Raw genomic sequence first — 21,828 nt, 5'->3', positions numbered from 1 at the left:
TTCTAGAAGACGGATTAGTGAGTGTGCCCCTGTGCCCGTACAAACAGACCATGGTGAATAATCAATCGCCAGAGCTAAAATATACACTCACACTCCCCACACTGGTCCCACCCAAGTCCCATGCGTCCAAGTGGGAAGCCCCCAGCCCAGGGGTTCCTCCTGAGAGCGCTATCTGGCCATCAGAGAATATAATTGAGGGTAGCACAGGGCAGAGGAGGAACCACACAAATCAAAAGCTCCTGTCTGTCTCGCCAGTCAGGCTGACGCGGCTTCCTGTGGCCCTGCATGTTCAGCCATGCAAATTATAGCATGTACCCGGCTGCCTGCAGCCACTGCCTTCGGAGAGGCCAGCTCTGCCTAGCTCTGAGAGAGGCCTCAGAGGAAGGGTGGGGACTCCCAACCCAGCCAACTCCATTCATAATATTTACAGTAAATGGGCCTCTCTGACTGTTGTTTAAGTTGCATTCTGTCTTGGTTTCTTCTCATTCGATTTCAGGGCTCTTCCCCCTCAGGATGCACCACCAAGCTCCCCCCAAATAATTGGGCAGCTCCCTTCAGAAGGGAGTTTCACACACTTGCACACACAGTGCCCCCAGACCTGTGGGGCGTTACCTGCTCACCTGCCTTCACTCCTTGGTTACCTAGGTGGGATCACATGCAATAGAAGGTCCATCTGTGTCCAAGAGGGACATCCAAGTCAAATCTCTGACTTGGCTCACCCACCTGCCACCTTTGGAGATTTCCCCAAACTGCAGACCTGGATCCCCAAATGGGGAGCAGGAACCTACCCACAAAGAAGCCAACAAAAGACTTCCTTGCAAACCACAGGGCTCCTCCGTTTCTGCTTTTTACTGACCATTGCTCTATATGCTGCAGATCAATTTCTCAATGAAATCTTAATACAAATGGATGCAAAATAAGCTAATTTTCCAAAAGGACAAAATCCCCGGAGGAACAGGACCATTTGCTTGCCTGCTTTTGCAGGTCCAGGGGCTGTTGAGTGTGCAAAAGCCAAGCTCCTTCTGCCTTGGGCCTCATTTTAATAAAGCCCCAGCTACACTCCAGTCCCTGAAAGGTGTCCCAGGATCCTAACGCAGGCGCTGCCCTGCCCCCTCCCCATCCCCCACACAGTTCCAACTTAATTCAAGAGGGTAGGAAAACCATCCTAAGACATGGAAAAATACAGTGAGAAACAAAAGTCCTTTTCATCCCTCCCCTCCCCCCCTCCCCTTGTTCCACAACAATTATGAAAACTGGTGGATGGGATGGCATGTTGAATATTTACTGCATTCCGGCCAATAAATTCCAATGCAGGATCTGATGGAAAAGCCTCCCTCTCCGGTGGGCTCCCTCCCTCCTCCCTCCCAGCCCTCTTTCCTCCTTTTTTACAACCCAAGACCAGGGCCTGCCAGGCCAGGGCTGCACTGTACTTAGAGGGAAAAACAACACAGCGAGGGCCTGGAGCCGCGAGGACTGGAAAAGTTAATCATTACTTCTGTCTGCCTCCGTAATCTAATCTGCCGGCTTGGACACACTCACTGCAGGCCATCCCAGCCCTTTCATCCCCAGGGCACCCAGGACCTCCCAGACCTGAGCCCCACGCCCTCCCCCTCCCCCCTCCCCTCCAGTTTAGAGGCCAAGGCAATGGAAGAGGAATGAGAGGCTTTTCCCCGGGCAGGGGTGGCTGTCACAAAGCCCTGGAGTCCCACAGGCATGGCTCCCCGTCTGTGCGGTATGGCCAGTGATTCAGAGTACTCGGGCCCCACAGGATGTGGGGCTCCGACCTGGCTGGTACTTCTGCAGTCCCCTAGGGCCGCTGTCTCTGGTCTCTATGCTTAAAAACTGGCGATTTTGTTAGTGTATTTTACCCCAATAAAGAAGAAAAAGATGAGGGCTGGGGTGTAGCTCAGTGCTAGGGCGCTTGCTCTGGGTTCCATCCCCATCACAGCAAAGGGTAAAAAAAAAAAAAAAAAAGAATAGGAAGCCACTCCCCCTGTGCCCTGTGTGTGCAGCCATAAACCTGCCCTGCTGAAGGCAGGGTTTCTGAGTTGGGGATTCCTTGGGTGGGGGTGGGTTTCAGTAAAGCCAAGCTACCCCACCCCCCGGAAATGTATGTGTATCTACATTTTGGAGGGCAGAGTTCTCAGCATTCACTCATACTTGGAAGAATTTGCAAGTCAAGAAGCAAAGAATGACGGATCTTTCTTATTTCAGGATGGAAAAGGTTGGTGGCTACTCTGTACCCCCACCACATCAACAGGGATCTCATTCCCACACTCCCTCAAATTCAAGAACCAAAGAGCAAACATCCTAGATACCAGAACAGCAAGGGATTTGGAATCAAGTCCAACCCCTTATTATTATTATTATCATTTTATTTTTGGTATGGGGGAGTGAGCTCAGAGGCACCCAACCACTGAGCCACATCCCCAGCCCTATTTTGTATTTTATTTAGAGACAGGGTCTCACTGAGTTGCTTAGTGCCTTGCCATTGCTGAGATTGGCTTTGAACTCTAGATCCTCCTGCCTCAGCCTCCCGAGCTGCAGGGTGGGATGACAGGCGATTACAGGTGTGCACCATACCAGCTCCAATCCCTTATTTTGCAGAAGAAAACTGAGAACCAGACACAGAAATGGCTCTCGCTAGGCCCTTGGGGACCCTGCACAGGAGGGCAGGCCAGGTGAGTCTCTCAGAGCTTCCTCCCAGGGCTCAGGCATCCTGCAAAACACCCAAGGAGGTGGGTGGTGCTTTTGAATCTTTCAGGAAATACCCCCCCCCGCGGGGTTTCCCGTTGTTACCCCACTGAGCTGAATATGGGGCCCACCTCTCTCTAAGTATGTAGGGCACCCAGAGCACAGCAAGACCTCAACCTGCTGCTTTTCCTTCTCGGTTACTGATTAATGAAGGGGGGGGTGCAGTGCTGGCTAACAGGCTGCCTGCCACGGGCTGACGAGGTCCCCAAGCACTTTCTAAACAAAGCAGCTCAGATGACCCTCACTGAGCCTATGGGGAAGGGGACACTTGCAAGCTCACTAAGTGAAGGTGAGAAAGGGGAGAGGAATAATGGTCTAACTTCCAACTCCAGTGGCTCCACTCTCAAAAGTGCAGCCAGGTGAACCTGCCACCAGCACAGTCACATCTTGGTGCTACACTGTCCCAAATCAAAAAGTAAAAAGGCACTATCAAAATGAGCGAATGCGGGGGGCCACCAACAGTCACTGGCCTGCTTATCTGAGTCGTCTTCTGAGTTTAAGATGAACTTGGAGTTGGAATCCGTGCTTCCCTTTGTGCCCTGCATCAAGCCCTGACTAATAAGCCAAACCCCCTCACCCAGCCTCTTCTTCCCGAGGGCTCCTCAGAAGAGCAACCCCAGTAATTCAATTAGCAGACTCCATGGAGCTCAGGAGCGGCTGGCCCCGGGGGAACGACAGGGCAAGATGAGCATAAAAGTGAAAAACACCTTGGTAAGTGCATCGCATGGCGGAGTAATCTGTGCGACAGACCCCAGGCTGGGCTGGGCTCCAGCCATGGCCTTCACCTTCAGATTTAAAATTAAAGAGTAAAAGTTTCAGTTCACTTGCTCTCTTCAGAAAGGGTCCTCATGAATGTCAAGTTCCAAAGGGCAAGTCAAACTCCTGGGCTCTGAAAATCCCACCTCCTTTGCAGCTGTCAAGACCCTGGGTACTGTCCTGCCAGATGTCCTCCCACAATACCCACTGTGGCCCCACTAAGAGCCTGGGCACTGTCTGGTCACCTCCGTCATCAGCTCCAGTTCTGTACACTTCGGTCCAGGAGGGCAGGGCCTCCTGCAGCTACTGCTGTTATCTTGTAATCAAACAAGGGGCTGAAACCAGAAGTATAAGAGGCAGACCCCTCTGTTTATCCATAAACAAGTCAACCCTGCCTACACTGTTGTACCCAGTCACCCCAGGACCCACCCCTGCAGCTGCAGCTCTGTGGGCTGGCACATCAACCCCCCACACCTGGCCCCTCCTGCTGCCTGCACCACTCACTGACTCAATCACCCCACCACCGAGCTTGGCACACAGCAGGAGCTCCAGAGATATTTGCTAAATGAATGGAACTCGGGGACACAGCAGCTTCTTCCAGAGCAGCTGGCCCACCCTGGCACAAGTGACTCCACCTGGGACAGGAACATGCCTTCCCAGCAGGGTCAGCAAGCAGGACAAGGTCCCCTTCTGGACCCCATCAAGGTGGGAAGAGAGAAGTCCCTGTCCACAGCTGAACTGCTGCCCAGCCAGCCACGTCAGATGCCATGGAGATGTGTCTGCAAGGCAGGCGCCAGCCCGGCAACCTCTGTGGGCACGCCACCTGCCCACAGCGTTCTGCTCTGGCGTCCTGCTCTGTTTGGACAAGTTACCATCTCGGAGTGTTCAACAATGCTTTTACACACCCCAGGGCTCTTGTTGTGTTATAAAAACAAAACAAAGCACGCTAGGGCGAGAAGCTGGGAGGTGGGGTGAGATGAGTGCGGAGCAAGCCACCACACACAGCCCCTTTCTTTCTGGTTCCTCAGCAGTGCCCGTCAGGGTGGCTCCCCGTGTCCTGTGTCATGAGACCGACGTCTTCGCCAAGCGAAGCCCTGGACACCCAGGATGAATGAATGCACGTCCGAACTTTCTTCTCCACCCCACTTGTGGGGCTGAGGCCAGCCCTCCTTCTGGGGGGACACCCCTGTCCTCTCCACTGGGCACTGGAACTCATCTAAGAAAAGTTACAGAACTCCTGGGGGTGGCCACAGTGACTTGAAAACAAAAACAAGGGCAACCCTGAGGTCCTAGGTGCCCAGGGCCCAGCATCTCTGTGAGGGGCAGCCAGGCCAGGTGGAGAGGCGGAGGGCAGGAGTAAAGGCCTACCTCCCCCACCTCCAACAAAAAGGAAAAAAGTGTTGTTTTTTTTTTTTTTTTTTTGCAAGTTAAAACTGAGCTAATGACACTGGGTGGGGCTGGGTGTTGAGGACAGCGCAGCCAAACCAAAATTAGCTTCCAGCCAAGAGCTGCTTGGCCACACCATTTGGGGAAGGAAGCTGAACAAGTCATGAAAGATACTTTAGTAAACTGGGAAATAAGGCTGCAGTTCACATTTCAACTGAAGGTGACCCTTCTGGTAAAATATTTTTTTAAATAATAAAAATAACATAAAGTTCTCAAACAGCCTCTTTCTTAAAGAAAATGGCCTAAAAGTCCTCGTGGGAGTGGAAGGGAAAGGGGGTGGGGGTGGAGAGAAGGGGGGAAAAAGCCACGGCCAGCCATCTCTCAGCCACTACCTTTCATGAACAACTTTTTTCTGGAGTTCTTCTCAAAAAAGGGATGATGCAATTTCCTGTCTTGTCCCAATATTTCCTGTTAACTTACAAGGTGAAAGTTATCACTATGTTTAAATAACTGTCCTAAACGCCATCGAAAGTTCCTTTTCCCACCCGTTACAACCTGTCCCCATCTCAGAATACAAATACAGCCTTTTGTACACCTTCAAGAGTGGAGCGAAGGCAAAGCCTGGTTCATCCTAGAACAGACACAATCCACAATGTCAGCTTCCACAGGACCTGGGCCAAGGCTGAGGTCCTAGAGTGGAGCCCACAGGGGGAAGGCAGAAGGGGCCGGGGGCCGTCAAGTGAGAGCAGGGTGGCCATGACCAAGTGAATGTGGCTTTCTTGGTGTGTTAGCCACTAAATTGAGGACTGTGCCTCAGCAGTTAATAATATCTCCCCGCTGAAAATAGCCCAGAGAGGAAGCCTCCGTGTGACAGTAGGCAAGCGGCCAGACACTGGGCCAGCCATTCAATCCCCAGCGAGAAAGATGCTAGAGCCAGTGGTGACCTCCCGGTGGCCAGGCTCACAGTATTCTCATGAGGCTCCCGCAAAGGGCCGGTGCCCTGGCCAGTCACTGGCCTGCTCCAGAAGACAGGGAGGATGTCACACGCACCAGGGGCTCTGGTGGCTCAGGAAGGATCTGGGTCACCTGGCTCTGGGAGCTAGCCCTTACTGTGTCTTGCCTCACTGTCACGGGGATGGGCAGGCCAGAGGACAAAGCAGGGTGGTTGGGGCAAGAGGAAACAGTGTACTCCCTTCCCCCAGCAGAAAGGTCAGATTTGGGAAAGGAACTTCCCCCCACCTTCTGCTTCTCATTTAACTCCAGATGCACTTGCTTGTTCAGGTAAAACAAGAAGCAGGTCCCAGGTCCCAGGAGACCACAGGGTGCTATGGAATCAAGCACCCCTAGTACCCCACAATAGACCCCATGACCTAACAGAAGGCTCTCCTCCTCTCCACAGTCACTGTTCTTGATTGGTTCTCCAAACATGCACATGTATTTAAAAGCTAGCACAGTTACTTTTTAAAACTGTAAAGACACATAGCAGGAAACATACCACCAGTGACACTTAGCATATTCACCACTGTCCAGTTCCTGAATATTTTCATCCCCACAGAAGGACACCAGACCCACGGGTCACTTTTGCAATCTCATTCACAACAGCAAAGCAAATCGGAGAAAGGTACACAGTCACCGCTTTCCTGCAAATGTGTCTATCACCAAGCAAAACTCTCACTTTCGAAGAGGCTTGATCCCAAGGGATTCGAATGTACAAGCCAGTCTAGAAACCAGCACCCTGTGCCTTTTTAGATTCTTCCAGGTTTAGATACCCGGTTATTCACAGGTGCTACTTCAAGTTCAAGGCCCCTGGATGAAAGTGAACAAAGACCAGCTCCGCCACCATAACACTGCAAGGAGCAATATTATGGAAAAGTCACAACAGTAATAAAGAAGCAAAGGAGGCCAACTCCATCATGAATCCTCTGGCATTTCCTCCCTTTTCGCTGCCTGGCTGGCTGGGTTTGCCACAGAGGGTCCTCAGGTTTACAGCCTGGTCTGCTAAGTGAAGGCCCTGCTGGGGGTGGGGGAGTCAGTGTGTTAGATTGTAGCCAAAAGCCACATCACCTGGAGCCTGGCTTTCCCCTGGCCCCCTCCCCCTCACTGGCTGGCCCAGTTCTGCCTGGGGACAGGATGCAAGAGGCAGCAGCCCATCTAGTCTGGCCTGCAGAGCAGCCCAAATTTACTCCTGAGACTTTAAATGCTGTCACCCTGCATTTAACCCCTGCCTAACTGCCACATTCTTTCCAAGACAAAGGAGGTTTTATCAGGAGTTCTACTCCAGGGGATGGGCACATGACCTCAGGCACTGCAGAAGAGGCCAACGTACAGTCAGAGCTGCTGTCCAGGACTGGTGACACCAGGGTGTGGGTGTGCACCAGGTGAGCCCGCCCTAGCCCCAAGTCATTAGGCTGGCTTATTAGGGAGATGCAGACTGTGTGTGTCTGCTGAAGTCACAGACTGTCATTTCTCACAGTGGCCCAGGGGGAAGGGGGCAGGTGAGGAAGGAGCTCACCCCTGGTCACTGTGCTGGCTCTTGGGATTCCCCCAAAGCCTGGGCTCCTGACCACCAGGATCAAAGTCCGCCCCTCTCTCCTCCCCCATGCCATCAGAGACCTGAATGAAACCAGAAGGTACTTATTCCCAGGCGGGGAGAGGCGACATCGAAAAACACAGCAACAGGCACCCAGGCCCAGATTTCTAGTTCTTTATCACAATTTCAAACCAGACAATAAATAATTGTTCACATGCAGCTGAATAGCTTCCCTTAGAACAGGATGGAGCAATCTTTCCTAAGCTACTTGGTTTGAGCCCAAGTCGGCCATGGGCTGAGCCAGGGAGGCATTTTCAGATTATATAGGCATTTTCGGAGGCTCTTCTCTGAAGCCAAGACAGATGGCAGCAGGGATCAAAGAGGAGGAGACAGACATCGCTCCTCAAGTGGGTGCTGATGCAAGGATGCGCCCACTCCCAGCCCTGGGTGCCATGGATCTTAAGACCTTAGCAAAGGAACTGGCCCCGCTTGGGATGATGGTCCTTCCAAATCGGCATGCTGGCACAGCCAAGAGATGGGGTTCCCGCAATCCCCTGCAAGACGTGGGATCATTTTGGCCTCTGATACCCCTACCTCCCTCCAGGAAATCACAGGGACACCTCTTTTGAAGCTTAAATAACTACAAAAGGCTGGTGGCCTCCAATCCTGCTCTGGCTGGGGAAGTCCATCTGGCTGAGAACCAGCCAGTGCCAGACATTTATATCTGGTGGTGGTGGCTGGAGGATGGGTCTGTCACTGAATAACCTACAACGGGTGAGAGGTTGCTCCTTCCACCCAAAGGAGGCCAGCAGACAGGTGAAGTGCAAGATCCCCAGAAACTCCAGAGGAAGGCTCACAGACGACAGCTTCGAACACATGCTTTTCATTACTAGTGACACAGTGGAAGCTGTGGGAGCAAATCCTTTCCATTTCCACCCCTGAGCTGGACCTAGAAGCTTCCCGCATATGTCAGACCTTGCCAAGGTGGATCTTCTGAGCCATGACACATGTGTCCAAGCAGCAGCAAGGGCTTGATCTGGAGTTGCATTCCTTTCAAAAAAGACACCCTTGCCGAGAGAGCTGAACTCAGGCTGCCAAATCACAGCACCAATCCACAAACACCACCCAAGGCCACATCTTCATGGCGAGGCTCCTCTGACGTCAACCAAACATGGGACAGGACCTTAGCCTATCTCCACGCCTGCCTGTGGGCATATGCGTGCTCGCGTGTCTGCGCACGGGACTGTCTGTATGTCTAAGGCACGCAGTGCATGTACACACACACACACACACACACACACACACACACACACACACACACACACACACGCATAAGCTTGCACTGAGCAATCCATCTGTCTCAGAGAGCCGGCTGTCAGAAATGAAAGTACAATCTCCTGGAACCAAAGTCACTGCCTTCTAAAAATGATCCATTTTCCCAGACTGAGGATACTTGCAGGGGTGGGGTGTGTTTCACTTGCAAGGAAGGACTAGGCCTGTCGGTCCCCTCCCCGCACCCCCCCCCCCAAAGCCAAGATGCAAGGCTGGAATTCCAACCTGCAGCCAGCGGCCCTGCTCCCTGGGCTCTACCCGCCCACTCCCCTTCCTCTGGGCCAGCCATCTGCAAGGGCGCAGGAAAGGGAAGGGCCAGCCTTGGAGTCACCCCTGCATCTCAGGAGGGGGTAGGCCTTTGAGCGCGCCCCACCCCCACCTCTGAGGCACCGCATTTTCGCATTTTCACATTCGGCTGCTTTTTCTTTCCCTTCTTCCCTTGCCAAGAGAATCAAGCTCTGGCTCCCGCTGCCGACCTTCCTCCCACCCTAAACTGAGCCCCATTCATTAAGCCGGTCTCAGTCAGGGCAGGACAGGAAGGAAAACAGCACACAGGGCCTGTGAAAAAGAGGTTATTTCAAGGGGGAGGAGGCAGAAACCCCTTGCAGGCGCTTTGGCTGCTCCCCACCCTGATGCCCAGCTCGCACCCTCATCCTGGGGTCTGCTATGCTAACCCCTTCCCCCACAGTGTCTGGCCCCATTCAGCTGCCACACCCCTGCGGCCCCAAGGCAGAGGTGCCCAGGCCACCCGCAGGAACCCTCAACTTCTAGAAAAGGACAAGGTCCAGTCTTTCTGCAGTTTACAAAACCCTCTGTCCTGCCCTGGCTGCACAGTTGTCTTTGGGGGGGTCACATACACCACAAAGAGTATATCCCACCAACTCTTCTCCGGACACCCCCAAACCACTGGCATCAACTCAAAAAGGAGTTCCTACCACCCCCCTCCCCCGTGGCACGTTATTAATACATGGCTCCAACTACGCTCAGGAAGAAGAAAGAGCTCCAACTTTGAAGCCCTGGGAATTAGTAAATCAAGAGCTAAAATTCAAAACAAATGCTCTTTCATGTGCAGGGCCCCCCCCACTTTTTTCTTTTTGCAGTTTTGTCAAACCACACCATTTCTTCAGAGACACACCCCTTCTTCCTTGCAGCTCCACATTAATCTAAGTGGCTGCAATTATCTTGGGGTCTGGGGGCGGGGGAGTCGGTCATGATTGTTTTAGCCCCTGGTTTCTTTGGAAGACTGGAGGAATTGGAAGGGAGCAAAAAGGCTACCCATCTCGGAAGGGCTGCCCGGGTCACACACAGTTTGGCTCCTGGGGCTGGGCGAGGAGGCACTCAGGCTGGTGGTGGCTCAGGCTGGTGTCGGTCATTTCCTCCACCAGAGGAGACAGACAAGATGTTATCATTAAGACAAACCTTCCGAAAAGCCCCTTTCAAAAGCTACCACTTCCCTTGCTTATTTCATGTGGTTTGGAGGGGCTAGGGCTCCTCCCTGCACACCCAGGGTTTAAAAAATAAAAGCACCCAACAACATCCCGCGCATGTTATTCTGCTCAGACCCTTTCCTCTCCTTGTCCCTTTCTTTCCAGAACTCTCTCAACTCCCTCAGCCTTAGAAAGCAGAAGAAATACAATTTACACATCGCTGTGCTAGCACCGTCCACTCCCTACCCCCTGCCCAAAGCCCCCTCTCCTCTGGGTCCTTCTTTTCCTGCTCAGTTCTCATTAGCAGCCTTGAGTAAACAATACCCTGTGTCTCAGATAACAGTCCAGTATATACTGCCCTGAAATCAAAACAAACAAGGGTCTCCCCACAGACTCTCAGCAAGCTCTACTCCTGGAGGGGAGGGAGCTACTCAGGAGGAGCTGTATGTGAGCAGCACGTGGTGGCAAAGCTTGACCAATTAGTCAGGGGGTAACCCCACGAAGGAGGGTGCAAAACAAGTTTTACTGCTTCCATTTGAGCTGCTACACTATAGCCTTACACAGTGGCCCAAAGGCAAGAAAATGACCAGAACTCTGCTACAACTACTCTGCTTTTTACCCGCCAGGTGACTTTCTCTTGCTTTAGCTACTTCTTAAAATCTAGGGATGGCATGGTGAGGTGAAAGAAACAGGAAGAAAGAGAATGTCTTTAGAAGAGAACTATCTGCCTCTCACACAGTGCCAGTGAGCTTCCCCCAGTATCACCCTTCCCTGGTGTCCTCAGGGACAATGAGGGATAGGCTCCCCAATGCAGCATCTCCTCCATCCCAGGATCCTCCAGCACCAGCATTCCAGGGCCTTAGCCTGTGGGCCACGGAGGAAAGCCTGCCCTCAGGGGACAGCTAGGGAATCCACTGTCTGCAGCCTACCTGCCCTGCAGTTCCTATCCCCAGACACGGGCTGGAGAATTTTACACAGAGCTGGAAGGGCAATCAGGACTTGGAAAGGGGGTTCAAGAATCTGCTTGGAATCGGTTCTCAACAAGTTCCCCTAAAGGTGTGTCCCCCCGCTTCAAGCCACCTCATGCACAAAGAGCAAGGGCAAAAACAGAGCTTAAATGCATGAGTTCAAGACACAAAATCACCAAGTGGAAGTCCCTCGAGCCATGAGCTGCTTAAAACCACCAAAAAACAACACAAAACTAGCCCCTGGCCAGCTCCAGTTTCCCCATCCCTGGAACTGGCCAACGCCGCATAAAGGACTGTAGGAGGATGAGCTCGAGCACCAGCCTCCCTGAACGCATCCAGTTTAAGGCACATAAAAATGAGAATGAGAACGACTCCAGACCAGCTGGGGTGGCAGAAGGCCACCCCCTTCCTTCAGACTCCAGCAATTTTTAGAAATCTTGGAATTGCCAGGAAAATAAGAGAAAGCATCTTACCTGAAAGCCCCCCAGGGGCCAGATAATTTGTTCCCCCTGTTTCAGCGGAGGAAGGCACAGCATCTGGACAGTCTGCTGTGGATTCAAAGAGGGGGAGAAACACATGAATACACCAGAACTAATCTCTAGGCACAGCCTAAAGAGCACAACAGAGGGCCAGCCTCGGTGCAGATCATCAAGGGTCTGCCCATCCTGAGACAGACCACAGCACCTTGTCACCTGTCTGGGTTCTGGGGCAGCCCTCAATCTCTAGTCAAGTCAGGCTGGATCACAGACTAACTCAATTCTTCCTAATAACAAGTCCCCATTGAGGGGACTTGGTGGTCCCAAGGTCAAAGGAGGTTCAGGTAGAGTTTCTCCACCCTGGTTGCTGTGTCCTCCCTAATCCCTAATCAAGGACTAAAGCCCCCTGGTCTAGAGGAGGTGGCCTCTCTGACACGCCCATCCATGAAGGTTTTGCCCTGGTCTTTCAAATGACAGATTTCCCAGTTCTTGAGGACTTTCTTTTCCTTTTTAACTGAGGTCTAACTTGAGTACAGTGGAGCATAAACGTTTCAAGTGGACTCGTGTATACACCTGTGTAAGCACCACCAGATCACGATAGAAGCTTCCCAGCCAGGCTCCAAGCCTGAGGGGAAATGCTCTCCCTGCTTCCAAACTGTCCAAACCTCCCCCATTTCTGGAAACCTTCCCGGGCAACCCCACTCCACAAGGCTGCTTGATCTCAGCTCCGACAAAAATCTTTCAGGCACTCAGTTTCCTCCTGCTGCCCTGGCTAATCCTTTTCCACCTTCAGATTCTGCTGTGCCCTAACTGGACCTGTCCATCACCCTCAGGTGCTCAGCACAGTGACCTCGATGCTAATGAGGATAATGACAATTCCAGCTGAGAAATAGACTCTACAACCGCCCTCCAAGCAATTTAAACAAAAAATAATGCCCATGAACCACAACTAATTAGCCCCATGGAACACAAATACACAGGACCCTGTGAATTTCTCATGCACCATTGCCATTGCCAAACGTCCTGAAGTCTATGCAGAAAGCCTGAGGATGGTGTTTCCCAGCTCCACAGCTAATGCACCAAGTTGGATGGTATATACTCAAGTCCTTCCACCCGAGGCCACCAGGCCACCAGCAACGAGTCTCTGGGGTGTGCATTACCAGTTTCTAAGTGGAGCCCCTCTTAACAGCACTGGCAAAAAGGAAACCAAAGAGAAGACAGGAGGCAAGCAGTCCACGGGAGCCCTTTGATGGCACAGTGCATTCCTCCAACTCCCTGACGAAAAGGGTACAGGTGGCCAAGCCCAGGCTGCAGAGCTCCCGGTCATGGTTATGATCTCTAAGCTTCTGCTGTCTGCCTCCCTTAAATGCTGAAATTCTCTCTCTAATCCAGAGTCCTTTCCTCTCCCATATCCTCTGACACTCTCTCCCAGACTGGAATAATAACTTTTGAAGAACTTTCCTGGGCTGGGCTGGACTAGGGGTTAGTTCAGTGGTAAATGCCCTGGGTTTGATCCCTAGCACCATCAAGAACAAATCAACAAAAGACCCCCTCCTAAATGGGGAGGGGCACGAGGAGGGCAGGCAGAGGAGGGCCAGGGGAGGGCAGAGCAGGAGGCTGTGTGTGTAATCTCATTTCATCAGGAGAGAGTCTAATTCCTAACAGGAATATACAGCTTTGCAGGATACACTTAATCAAATGGAAAACAATAGAGAGAAGCAGGAAATGGAGTTACTGGTTAATTGGTGTGTGCCTTGTACTTTCTAAACTACTCTGAGGGCCTTCACCATTTTCTAGAGATAGACTTCTCATCCCCCTTTCCTCCACCCACCCCATATTAAACATGATGACTTATCCATAGCCACTCCCCCCAGCTCAGGCTGGCTGAATGCCAGGGGCAAGGTGTGTTTCAAAGGAAAAGCTTGGCCTCTCCGGGCAGAGCTGAGACCACAGCCGGGGTGTCAGCCTGTCTCACATCAAAGGTAAGCCAGCTCCAACGCTGGCAACCACACGCGTTTTTATGAAATGGTGTTCTGCCCTTCTGCAGTGCCTTTGATCTTAGGAGGGATTTACAAACGTTAATTAGGCCTCCCTACCAGCCCTGTGAAGTAGCAAAACATACCTGTTCCACATGCACCCAGGTAAACTGAGGCGTCATTGACTAGCTCAAGGGGCCACCCAGCGAGCCAGGCCATTCCCAAGAGTCCAGCTCCTAGCCCATGGCTATGTCCACCCTCCCCCCAACCCCCGGCAGGCCACTGAGTCTCAACAACTCTCCTTGGAGGTGGCCAGGCTGAACCAGTTTTCAGCATCCAGACTGGCCGCAAGCTACAGCCTGGCTTGTAAGGCTTGTAAAGATCAAGGGGGCCAGACTTTTAACCCTTACCCACAAAGACAGACTTCCAAAGTCAGAGTCTCACCATCTGCCTGTGTCTCCTGCTCCCTAAAACCCAGGCTGGCAGTGAGCAGCACTAGGCTGTTCCTGGTTCTCATCTACTGCTATTTAACAAAAAGCACCCAGCTCATGCTGGGTTCTGGGGGAGAAAAAAAAAAAAGACTCACCCTCTGTCCTAGAGCTTCTAAAGCAGAGGGTTTGTTCCAACAAAGTCTAAAACCCCAAGCCTGGGGAGCAACCACAGAATGAACTTGAGGGAATTCCACCAAACTGTCCCTACCCAGAGAGCCAGGGCAGGCTTACCAACTTAGTTCTGAGCTTCCTAAGCACTGCTGGCATCAGACTCCGCCACCATCACTGCCACCATCACAACCAGTATACCTGGGCTCTGCCCCAGGTGGTTCAAACCTCAAAGAAACCCTAGTAGTGACAGAAGAACGCTGTACTGCCACATTCTAATTTTTAGGGAGGCCCATCATTCCACCTGGGGAAATGAATGAAAGGAGCAGTAAATGAATGAATGAATGAATGAATCATCTAATCAAACTCTTTCACCACCTGGATTTAAAGTGAGACCAGGAAAAGTTAAGAGAGACCTAGGGACCAAAGTTAAGAGGCAAAGAAAGGCAGGGTGCCATCTCAGGTCAAGACACCAGACTTTCTGCTAGGCTTTGGAAGCTGAATCTATGAATGGTCACTGGCCACCTGGGTTCTTCAAACCTTCCAGAGAGCAGACATGGAGCACACAGGAAGCAGAACCCACAAAGTTACCTTCTCGGACTCCCCACTCCATAACCTGAAACCTAGCAGCAAATAGCAAATTCTTATCACCTGTGAAATAGGGAGTCTTCCTACCTTCCATTAGTCACAAGTCACAACCACTTTGCCCTGAGGCTCAGGCCCCTCTAATACTCCTTGGAAGATGACTCTGCTGGTGTGAGACCATACGGTGCCAGCTGTTCAAAGTCTGGGCCCTCCCAGAGGCTGTAGCAAGAGAGCTTAAACCACCACAAAATGGAGCCCCCAATTTTAGCCCGCCAAAGGCTCCTTCAACTCAGTGGTACCTACCCCTACCCACCCTTCCCATCTCCTCTTCTCAAGCTGGAAACTTCATGGTTGTGGAACTGGTCAAGACTTCAAACAGTTGTCCATTATAAAACCTTATGCCTGCTCACCTAGGAACCCCAGAGCAAAGATCCAACCTCGGCTGAGCAATGTAAGCAGCCTGTCCAAATTCCCAGGCCCAGCACTCTGTGGTACTAGGTGGGGGTAGGTGGCTAGGGCAGTACCCTCCCATCTGGGTGTCTAACCGCAACACCCCTGGCCACCACCACCAGCAAAACCAGTTCCAGACTTGTCCCCCTCCAGCTCCAGACCATTCCTCTCCTGGGGGGCTTCATCTGTTACTGGCCCTAGGCAACAGTGTCTTTTTGTTGTTGTTTTCCTTTTTTTGTTTTGTTTTAAACAAAATGTTTTGGGTGAGTAACCAGCTGTTTGGGTTTCCGATTAGCAGGTTAATCACTTCCTATTGGCTGTTCTGAAGAACACTTCTCCCCCCCCCACCTTCTGGAAATGGCACATTCCTGTCTTTGTGGCTTCTCTGTTTACACACATTTTGCTACCTAATGTCAACACTTGCTAATGAATAAATATATCACTCCACTCACCAAAAAGGAGGCCCCTGACCTGACAGAATGACTGCTTAAATCCTGAGAACACATTATCCCAGTGTCTCTGCAGTAAACCCAAGAGAACAAGGTCCTTCTTTTCTATGATTTTTGGGGGTTTGGGGAACACTGACCCTAGCCGTTTCTACCCCCTGGGCCCATGAAATTTTCTCTCTTTTAAGGAAAACCTTCAAATTTGAAGAATACAGAAAGAAAAGCAACACCTAGACAGTGATGGTCCCTTGGAACAACCTATTCTTGATTCTTTAAGCCGAAAACTCAGGCAAGTTACATTCTTTGGGAAAACAGCTTGGTAATTTTTAGTTAACGTTTGTTACAAATACAGAGAGCTGCTTATCTCCTCATTAATGGCCATTTATCTAGTGTTTTGTAAATCGAAAGCAAAATATCACATGCTTTGCAGGTCACTTATTAGACAGGCACCAGGCAAGCAGAAACGCCTTCCCAACTTGAGAGCTGGTGGAGTCCCGGGAGGGCTGGCTGCAGAGCATGGGCTTCGGTTACACGTTCATTAAAGTATTTAATTTATGACAACGCCCCAGCAAAACTTTTAATTAGTGGGGGAAAAGGCCCGACAGCCAAAACTCATGAGGCGGAAGGACTTATAGAATTCCAGGAGCTAAATGGTGCCCAACCCTTCACTTTTCCTTCTCCCAGAACCTTGGCAAAATAAAAATGTCACAAGCGGTTGTATTTTCTCAGGCACCCAGCATTCAGACATAAAAAACAAAGTTACAATCTGTACTTTTAGCAAATGAATCTCCCTCTGTAAGAAGGGGCTCCAGGAAACAAAGCTTGTTCCTGCTGTCATCCCCAATCCGTTTTGCTGACCCTGTCCCCTGGCACTGACAGCTCCAAAGGATGGGCCCTTGTACTGCCAGCCAGAAGTTGAATGCAGACAACCGCAACGGGGCTGGTGCCAGTCTCAAATGGGCTTCTGCCCTGGCTCCATGCCATCCGGTGACAAAGCAACAGGCAGGCAGAGTTATGCTAAAAACTTTTATGGGCCCTACCAAGAATTCTGAGAAAACCCCAGGAGGGCTGACTCTGGAGGTGGCTGGGCAGGGGCTAGACCTTCCCTTTACCTGTTGCCCATGCTTCTTAAGTGTTCTAGTGTCTCACCCCAAACCCAAGTCCCGTCTGCAACTTCTGAAACAGTCTTCCCTTCCATCTGATCATCCCTTCCATCCTTTCCACTGATTCTCCTGGCACTTACAAAGTCTCTGAATGTTCCCATCAACCTGTCCTATTTGGCTTCCAAGACACCGCATGGATTAAAGCCTCCATGAGTTCAAAAAGCTGAGCTAACTTTGGTCAATAGGACCAATTTGCAAATACGAAAAAGAGAAACAAAATGTAAAGAATATGGAGGAAACACTTTGACAAAAATAAATAAGTTAATAAGTAATAATAATAATAAAGGCAAAACAACAGAAAAATTCAAACTGCCCGTAGAGGAAAACCTATCACCAACTGGACCAAGCCTAGCAAGCACCTCCCAGGCCGCAGCCTAGACACACACAGCCGGGGTTCTAGAGGTTCTAGAGGTTCCGGTTCTAACTTAAGATAAAATATTTTGAAAATCATCGACTCACCAGTTGGCTTGAGAAAATCCATCGGGTATCTGGAGTAGGGAGGGGGGGGAGACTCTGGAATTAAAAAAAGTAGGAGAATATAAAGTGCGAGCCCTGAGAAAGAGAGATAGAAACTTATGATAACAGAGGCATTCTTTCAGCCCAACTGTTTGTCTTAGCTGTGGGGGTTGGAGGCCGGGCCGCGAGGCGGTGATTGCCTTGATATTTAGCTGTCAGATAAACAAAAGAGGCCGCCTGGCGCCAGCCTCGGCGCTCCGCTCCTCTCCGTCTGCGGCCGCCGCCGCCGCGCTCGGCGGGCCCCGCTGGAAACCACCGGCTCGGCCGAGGGACCAGAGCCGCACTTCACCGTTCACAGGGCCGGGGGCAACCAGGCCCCCGCGGAACCCTGGACCTCGAGACCCCGCTCCCCTCCCCCACCCGGCCCGCCCCCAGGAGGGCAGCGCGCCTCCGCCCCCGCCGCTCCACCCGGCCCCGCGGGTGGGGGGGCACCGGCCCCCCTCCCAGCCCACCTGGGAGATGCACCCCAAGTGTGCTGGTGAACTTGGGGGTCCTGCAGGCATCTAGGGTGCGTCCCCCCTACCCGTACACAAAGCCGCCGAGAACAGAGAAGGATGGGGAGGGAACGATAAAGGGGTGGGCGCCTGGGGTCTCAGCCTGAAGCCGAGGCCCCAGCGCGGGTAAGGGGCAGCAGCGTCACCGAGACGCTGGGAAACCGCCATTCTAACGACCCTTAACTGTATACTTTTCTGTGCTGAAGAAAGGAAAAAGTAGGGGGCAGCCAACTTCTCCTGGCTGCTTGTTCCTTTCCACCCCGGGGCTGGCAGAGCTTAGGGACAGTAGATACCCAATTCGGCCTCCCATCCTAATCCTCTGCCCCCAAACTCGGAAGCTGCGAGGCCAGGGCAGTATCTGGGCCACTTGTGCCCGACGTGACTCTCCTTATTTACTAAAGCTGCGGAGACTTTCCGGCTTTTATAGCTCGCTTTCTCCAGCCTTCTTTGGCGGGCTTGGACCGTATCCAACTCGGCCACACACCTCAGTGCCTTTCCGGGTGAAGGGGAGGCGTGACCCCCACTTCTCTTTGCACCCCCTTGCTGATCTGCAAACCAGAGCCTCTGGTTTTTAGATGCCAGTCTGTACGGTGAATGCATAAGCAGTGCCCATGGACACCCTCGGGGCGACAGAGGAGAAAAGCCAGGAAGGGAACCCCCAAGGAATGCCCTTCGAACTTCCCCTTGTCCCTTCTCTGTTTTAGTGCCCCACGTTTGCTTCAGGAGAGGATGTACTGTCCCCTCGGAAAGGTGACTGCACACACACACACACACACACACACACACACACACACACACAGAAAGCCCACCAGGACTTTTCTTCCAGCACTTGCGCACCAGGGAGAGGAAAGAGTAGGCACAGAACAACTTCTTACCTAGTTCGCAGAGTCTGCTAAGGTGATGGGGGTTGCAGCACACCAGCTCGGGGTTGATCTTCCCGTAAGATTCACAGCAACACAGCCTCTTGACTTCCGAGGAATGCCTGAGATCCGGCCACCTGAACACTTTGCACAGCAGGAGGGGGAGCGAGTAGGACGAGGGCGGCTGCGCGGGTTGCGCACTGGCGGGAGCCCCCGGGCCCAGCCTGCAGTCCAGGCGGCCAGGCAGCAGGAGGCACGCGGTGCGCGTACCGCCGCGGGACTCCACGGCCTGAAGCAGCAGCTCCAGCTGCCGCTCCTTCAGTTTCTTAAGCACCGAGTGCGTGAGCGCCTTCAGATCCGCTTCGGTGCCCCCGGCCGCGCCGGCGCCCGCGGCTGGGGGATGGGGATGGTGGTGACCTTTGGCACCTCGGACTGCCTTGCCCAGGCAGCAGCCAGCCCTGCCCACGCCGCCGCCACCGGCCCCATGCGCCCGGCCGTCCGTCGCCCCTTCTCCCCGCAGCTCGCCTCCTCCTCCGCCTCCCCCAGCGCCCTCCTCCTCGTCCTCGCCGCCGGGCGCTCGGCTTCTCCAGAGACGCCGGACGAGCGCAGATCGTTTGGTCCTGAACATGCGGGGCGAGGAGGCGAGGAGAAAAGTCGTTTGCCGGCTAAGGAGCGAACATGACCTCCGCACACCATGAAGAAGTCGGGCGCCGAGTTGGGGCAGCAGGCGCAGGCGACAACAGCAACAGCAGGGGCCCGGGCAGGAGCGGCGGCGGCCCGAGGGGCGCTCCGTGGCATGCGCCAGTCTCCCGGAGGCCGGGGCGCGCGCGGGGGCCCGGGGGCGCCCGCCGGGGCTCGGGGGCCTGCGCTCCGGCTGCCCCACCCCGCACGGCCGGCGCCCTGCGCGGCTCTCGGGCCCCGGCGCGCCCCGGAGGGACGCGGCCGCCGATTCCCTGGGGGCGTCCGAGCCTGCCCCAGTCGGCGCCTCCCCAAAAAGAGGCCCCCCTGTAGTGGCTCCCGAGGGTCGGGCTCGCCAGCCTCGGCTTCCTACATGGAAGATCCTTGGGGGCAAAAAACCAAAGGCGTTCGGCTGGGCTTCTGAAGGAAAGAAAAAGCCTCTTTCCCCCTTGCTAAGCAACTTAATTTGGGGGTGGGGAGAAGCAGGCAATTAAAAAAAAAAAAAAGCAGGCACGCGATTTATTTTTTTCCTCTATATCCTTAGTAACTGGATCTCCTCGAATTCCGTGCACACGAAGACTCGGGGGAGGGGGCCGAGTGGACTTCACCCCGCATAAGACGTCTGGCGAAAAGAGAAGGCTCTCTTCAAAACCTAAAAACCCAATATGCAAAGCCCCAAATGAAAACCACCACCTCCTCGCACCTCGGAGGTCTGGGGGCGTCCAGCTGGAGCCGAGGTTTAAAAAAAGAAAATGTTTACAAAGTAGAACAAGATGTTTGAGAGGTGGAGAAACGTATCCATGAGTTACACACACCCCTTTTTTCCTTGCAGAGCCCCGATGGTCTTCCTTTCTTCTGCCAAAAAAAAAATGTATTTTTTTTTTAAATCCACAGAAAGCTTTGGCTACACTCCTTCGATCTTGCGCATCTGGGTGTTTTAGGGGAGTCTCTGGTCTTTCCTCCTGCACTCCCGGGCCCAGGTCCTCGGCGGGGACTTCCTCAGCGCTGGCGGGGGCGTAGGGGCAGAAGATGCTGCTGCGGCGGCTGCGCCCCGGCGGGGCTGACAGCGAGGGGGAGGGCGGCGCGGCGGCGGGCCACTGACGGGTCGCGCGCTCTCGCCTCTGGGCACTGGCTGATCGCTAGTGCGGGGACCGCAGGTTCCCCCTCCCCAGGCTGCGGCTGGCCGCCGGCGCTCCCCGCATAAGCCGCTTGGCCCGACCCGGCTGTGGCGGCAGGAGGCCCGGGTGTCCTCTCGCCGCCTCCTCCTCCGAGACTCTCCTCGTCGCGCCCGGGAGCCTCCTTGTCCCCCGTCCGCCCTCTCCTGGCGCTCGGGTCCTTCTGCTGCCGCCGGGGGCTCGCCGCGCCGCACTCAGGGGCTCCTGGGCCGGGCGCTCGGCGGCTCGGCGCCGGCGGGCTGGCTCCGTCTCGGGCAGCTCTCTCCGGCGCGGCGAGCAGACCGAGCACGGCGCCCGGCTGGCTCGGCTGGCGCGGCTAAGGGACAAGATCCTCCTTGCGCCGAGCAGCAACGAGTGTGCCCGAGGCTCGCCGCCTCCCGCAAGGCCTCCCGCCTCCGCCCCCTTCCCTCCCCCTTCCTCCCCCTTCCTCCCCCGCCCCCAGCCGCCGCCGCCGCCGCCGCCTCCTCCCCGCCCCCCCACCCGGCCCTCTGCTCGGCTGGTTCCACTGCGCAGTGGCGCGCCCGGCTCCGGCCTCGTCACGTGGCCGTCTAGACACCCTGTCGCTTTAAAAAAAAAAAAAAAAGCGATTGTGTTTCGCAAACAACAGATCGGGTTTCTAAAAGCTATTTCTCCCCCCACCCCCGCCACCACCACCCGCTCCCGGGTCTGCAGTGGGGGGACCTGTGGGGCAGGATGAGAAAGGTGGGGGACAGAAACGCTCCCAGAATCGGCTGAGATCCAGCAGGAGCAGAGGAGAAACTGAAAGAGTCAGGAGCACCGAGCGGGCTTCGCCGGCGAGTTTTGGAGCGGAACGAGCCGGTCGGTGGCCGGATTTAGACCCTTCGGGGCTTCGCCGCGGCAGTCCCGCGCGCGCTCGCCCTAGCGCTTCATTCATTCGTTTTGTTTTAAAGGCCCTGGCGGCGGCTCCCTTGGCTGCTGGGGAGGGAAAGGGGAGGAGAGCGCTCCCTCTGTTTAAAAGACATTTACACCGCACTGGACCGAGGCCCTGGGAAGTGTGCGCTGGAGGGAACAGCCGGGCCACCGAGGGCGGGGAGGCGGCGCGAATGTGACCTCAGCAGCGGCCGCGCGCTCCCTCCCGCCCTCTCCCGCTCCGGGCTCCGGTTTCTAGGACTGCCTGGAGAAGTGTGTCTTGTGCACAGCTCTGGAATGCATTTGGCCGGCTGACGAGCTGCGAGGGGTAGCATCCTGGCGGGAGAACCCGGAGCGGGAGGGGACTCGCCTGTGCGCCGCCGGCAG

At 54.0% G+C, this 21,828-nt stretch overlaps 1 protein-coding gene across 5 annotated transcripts in view; it reads right to left on the bottom strand.

Annotated features, from left to right (window-relative positions):
• The window catches only part of Smad7 (SMAD family member 7), a 28,901-nt gene extending 7,949 nt beyond the window's left edge, over positions 1-20,952 (bottom strand). The window contains exons 1-3 of one of the 5 annotated variants that reach the window (XM_005323077.4): positions 18,734-20,952; positions 17,308-17,361; positions 11,627-11,701 (exon numbers count right to left, since the gene is read on the bottom strand). In XM_005323077.4, coding sequence (XP_005323134.1) covers positions 11,627-11,701; positions 17,308-17,361; positions 18,734-19,346 — 742 coding nt within the window. In that variant the 5' untranslated portion in view covers positions 19,347-20,952. Of the gene's footprint in view, positions 1-11,626; positions 11,702-17,307; positions 17,362-18,151; positions 18,414-18,733 lie in introns of those variants that run through there. The other 4 variants (XM_005323078.4, XM_078030060.1, XM_078030059.1 and 1 more) reach the window with 4 other exon arrangements.
• Positions 20,953-21,828: the final 876 nt, after the last annotated feature.

This window comes from Ictidomys tridecemlineatus, chromosome 13, assembly GCF_052094955.1.
Source record: "Ictidomys tridecemlineatus isolate mIctTri1 chromosome 13, mIctTri1.hap1, whole genome shotgun sequence".
Taxonomy (NCBI): Eukaryota; Metazoa; Chordata; class Mammalia; order Rodentia; family Sciuridae; genus Ictidomys; species Ictidomys tridecemlineatus.
This window is presented reverse-complemented; position numbering and strand designations above follow the sequence as displayed.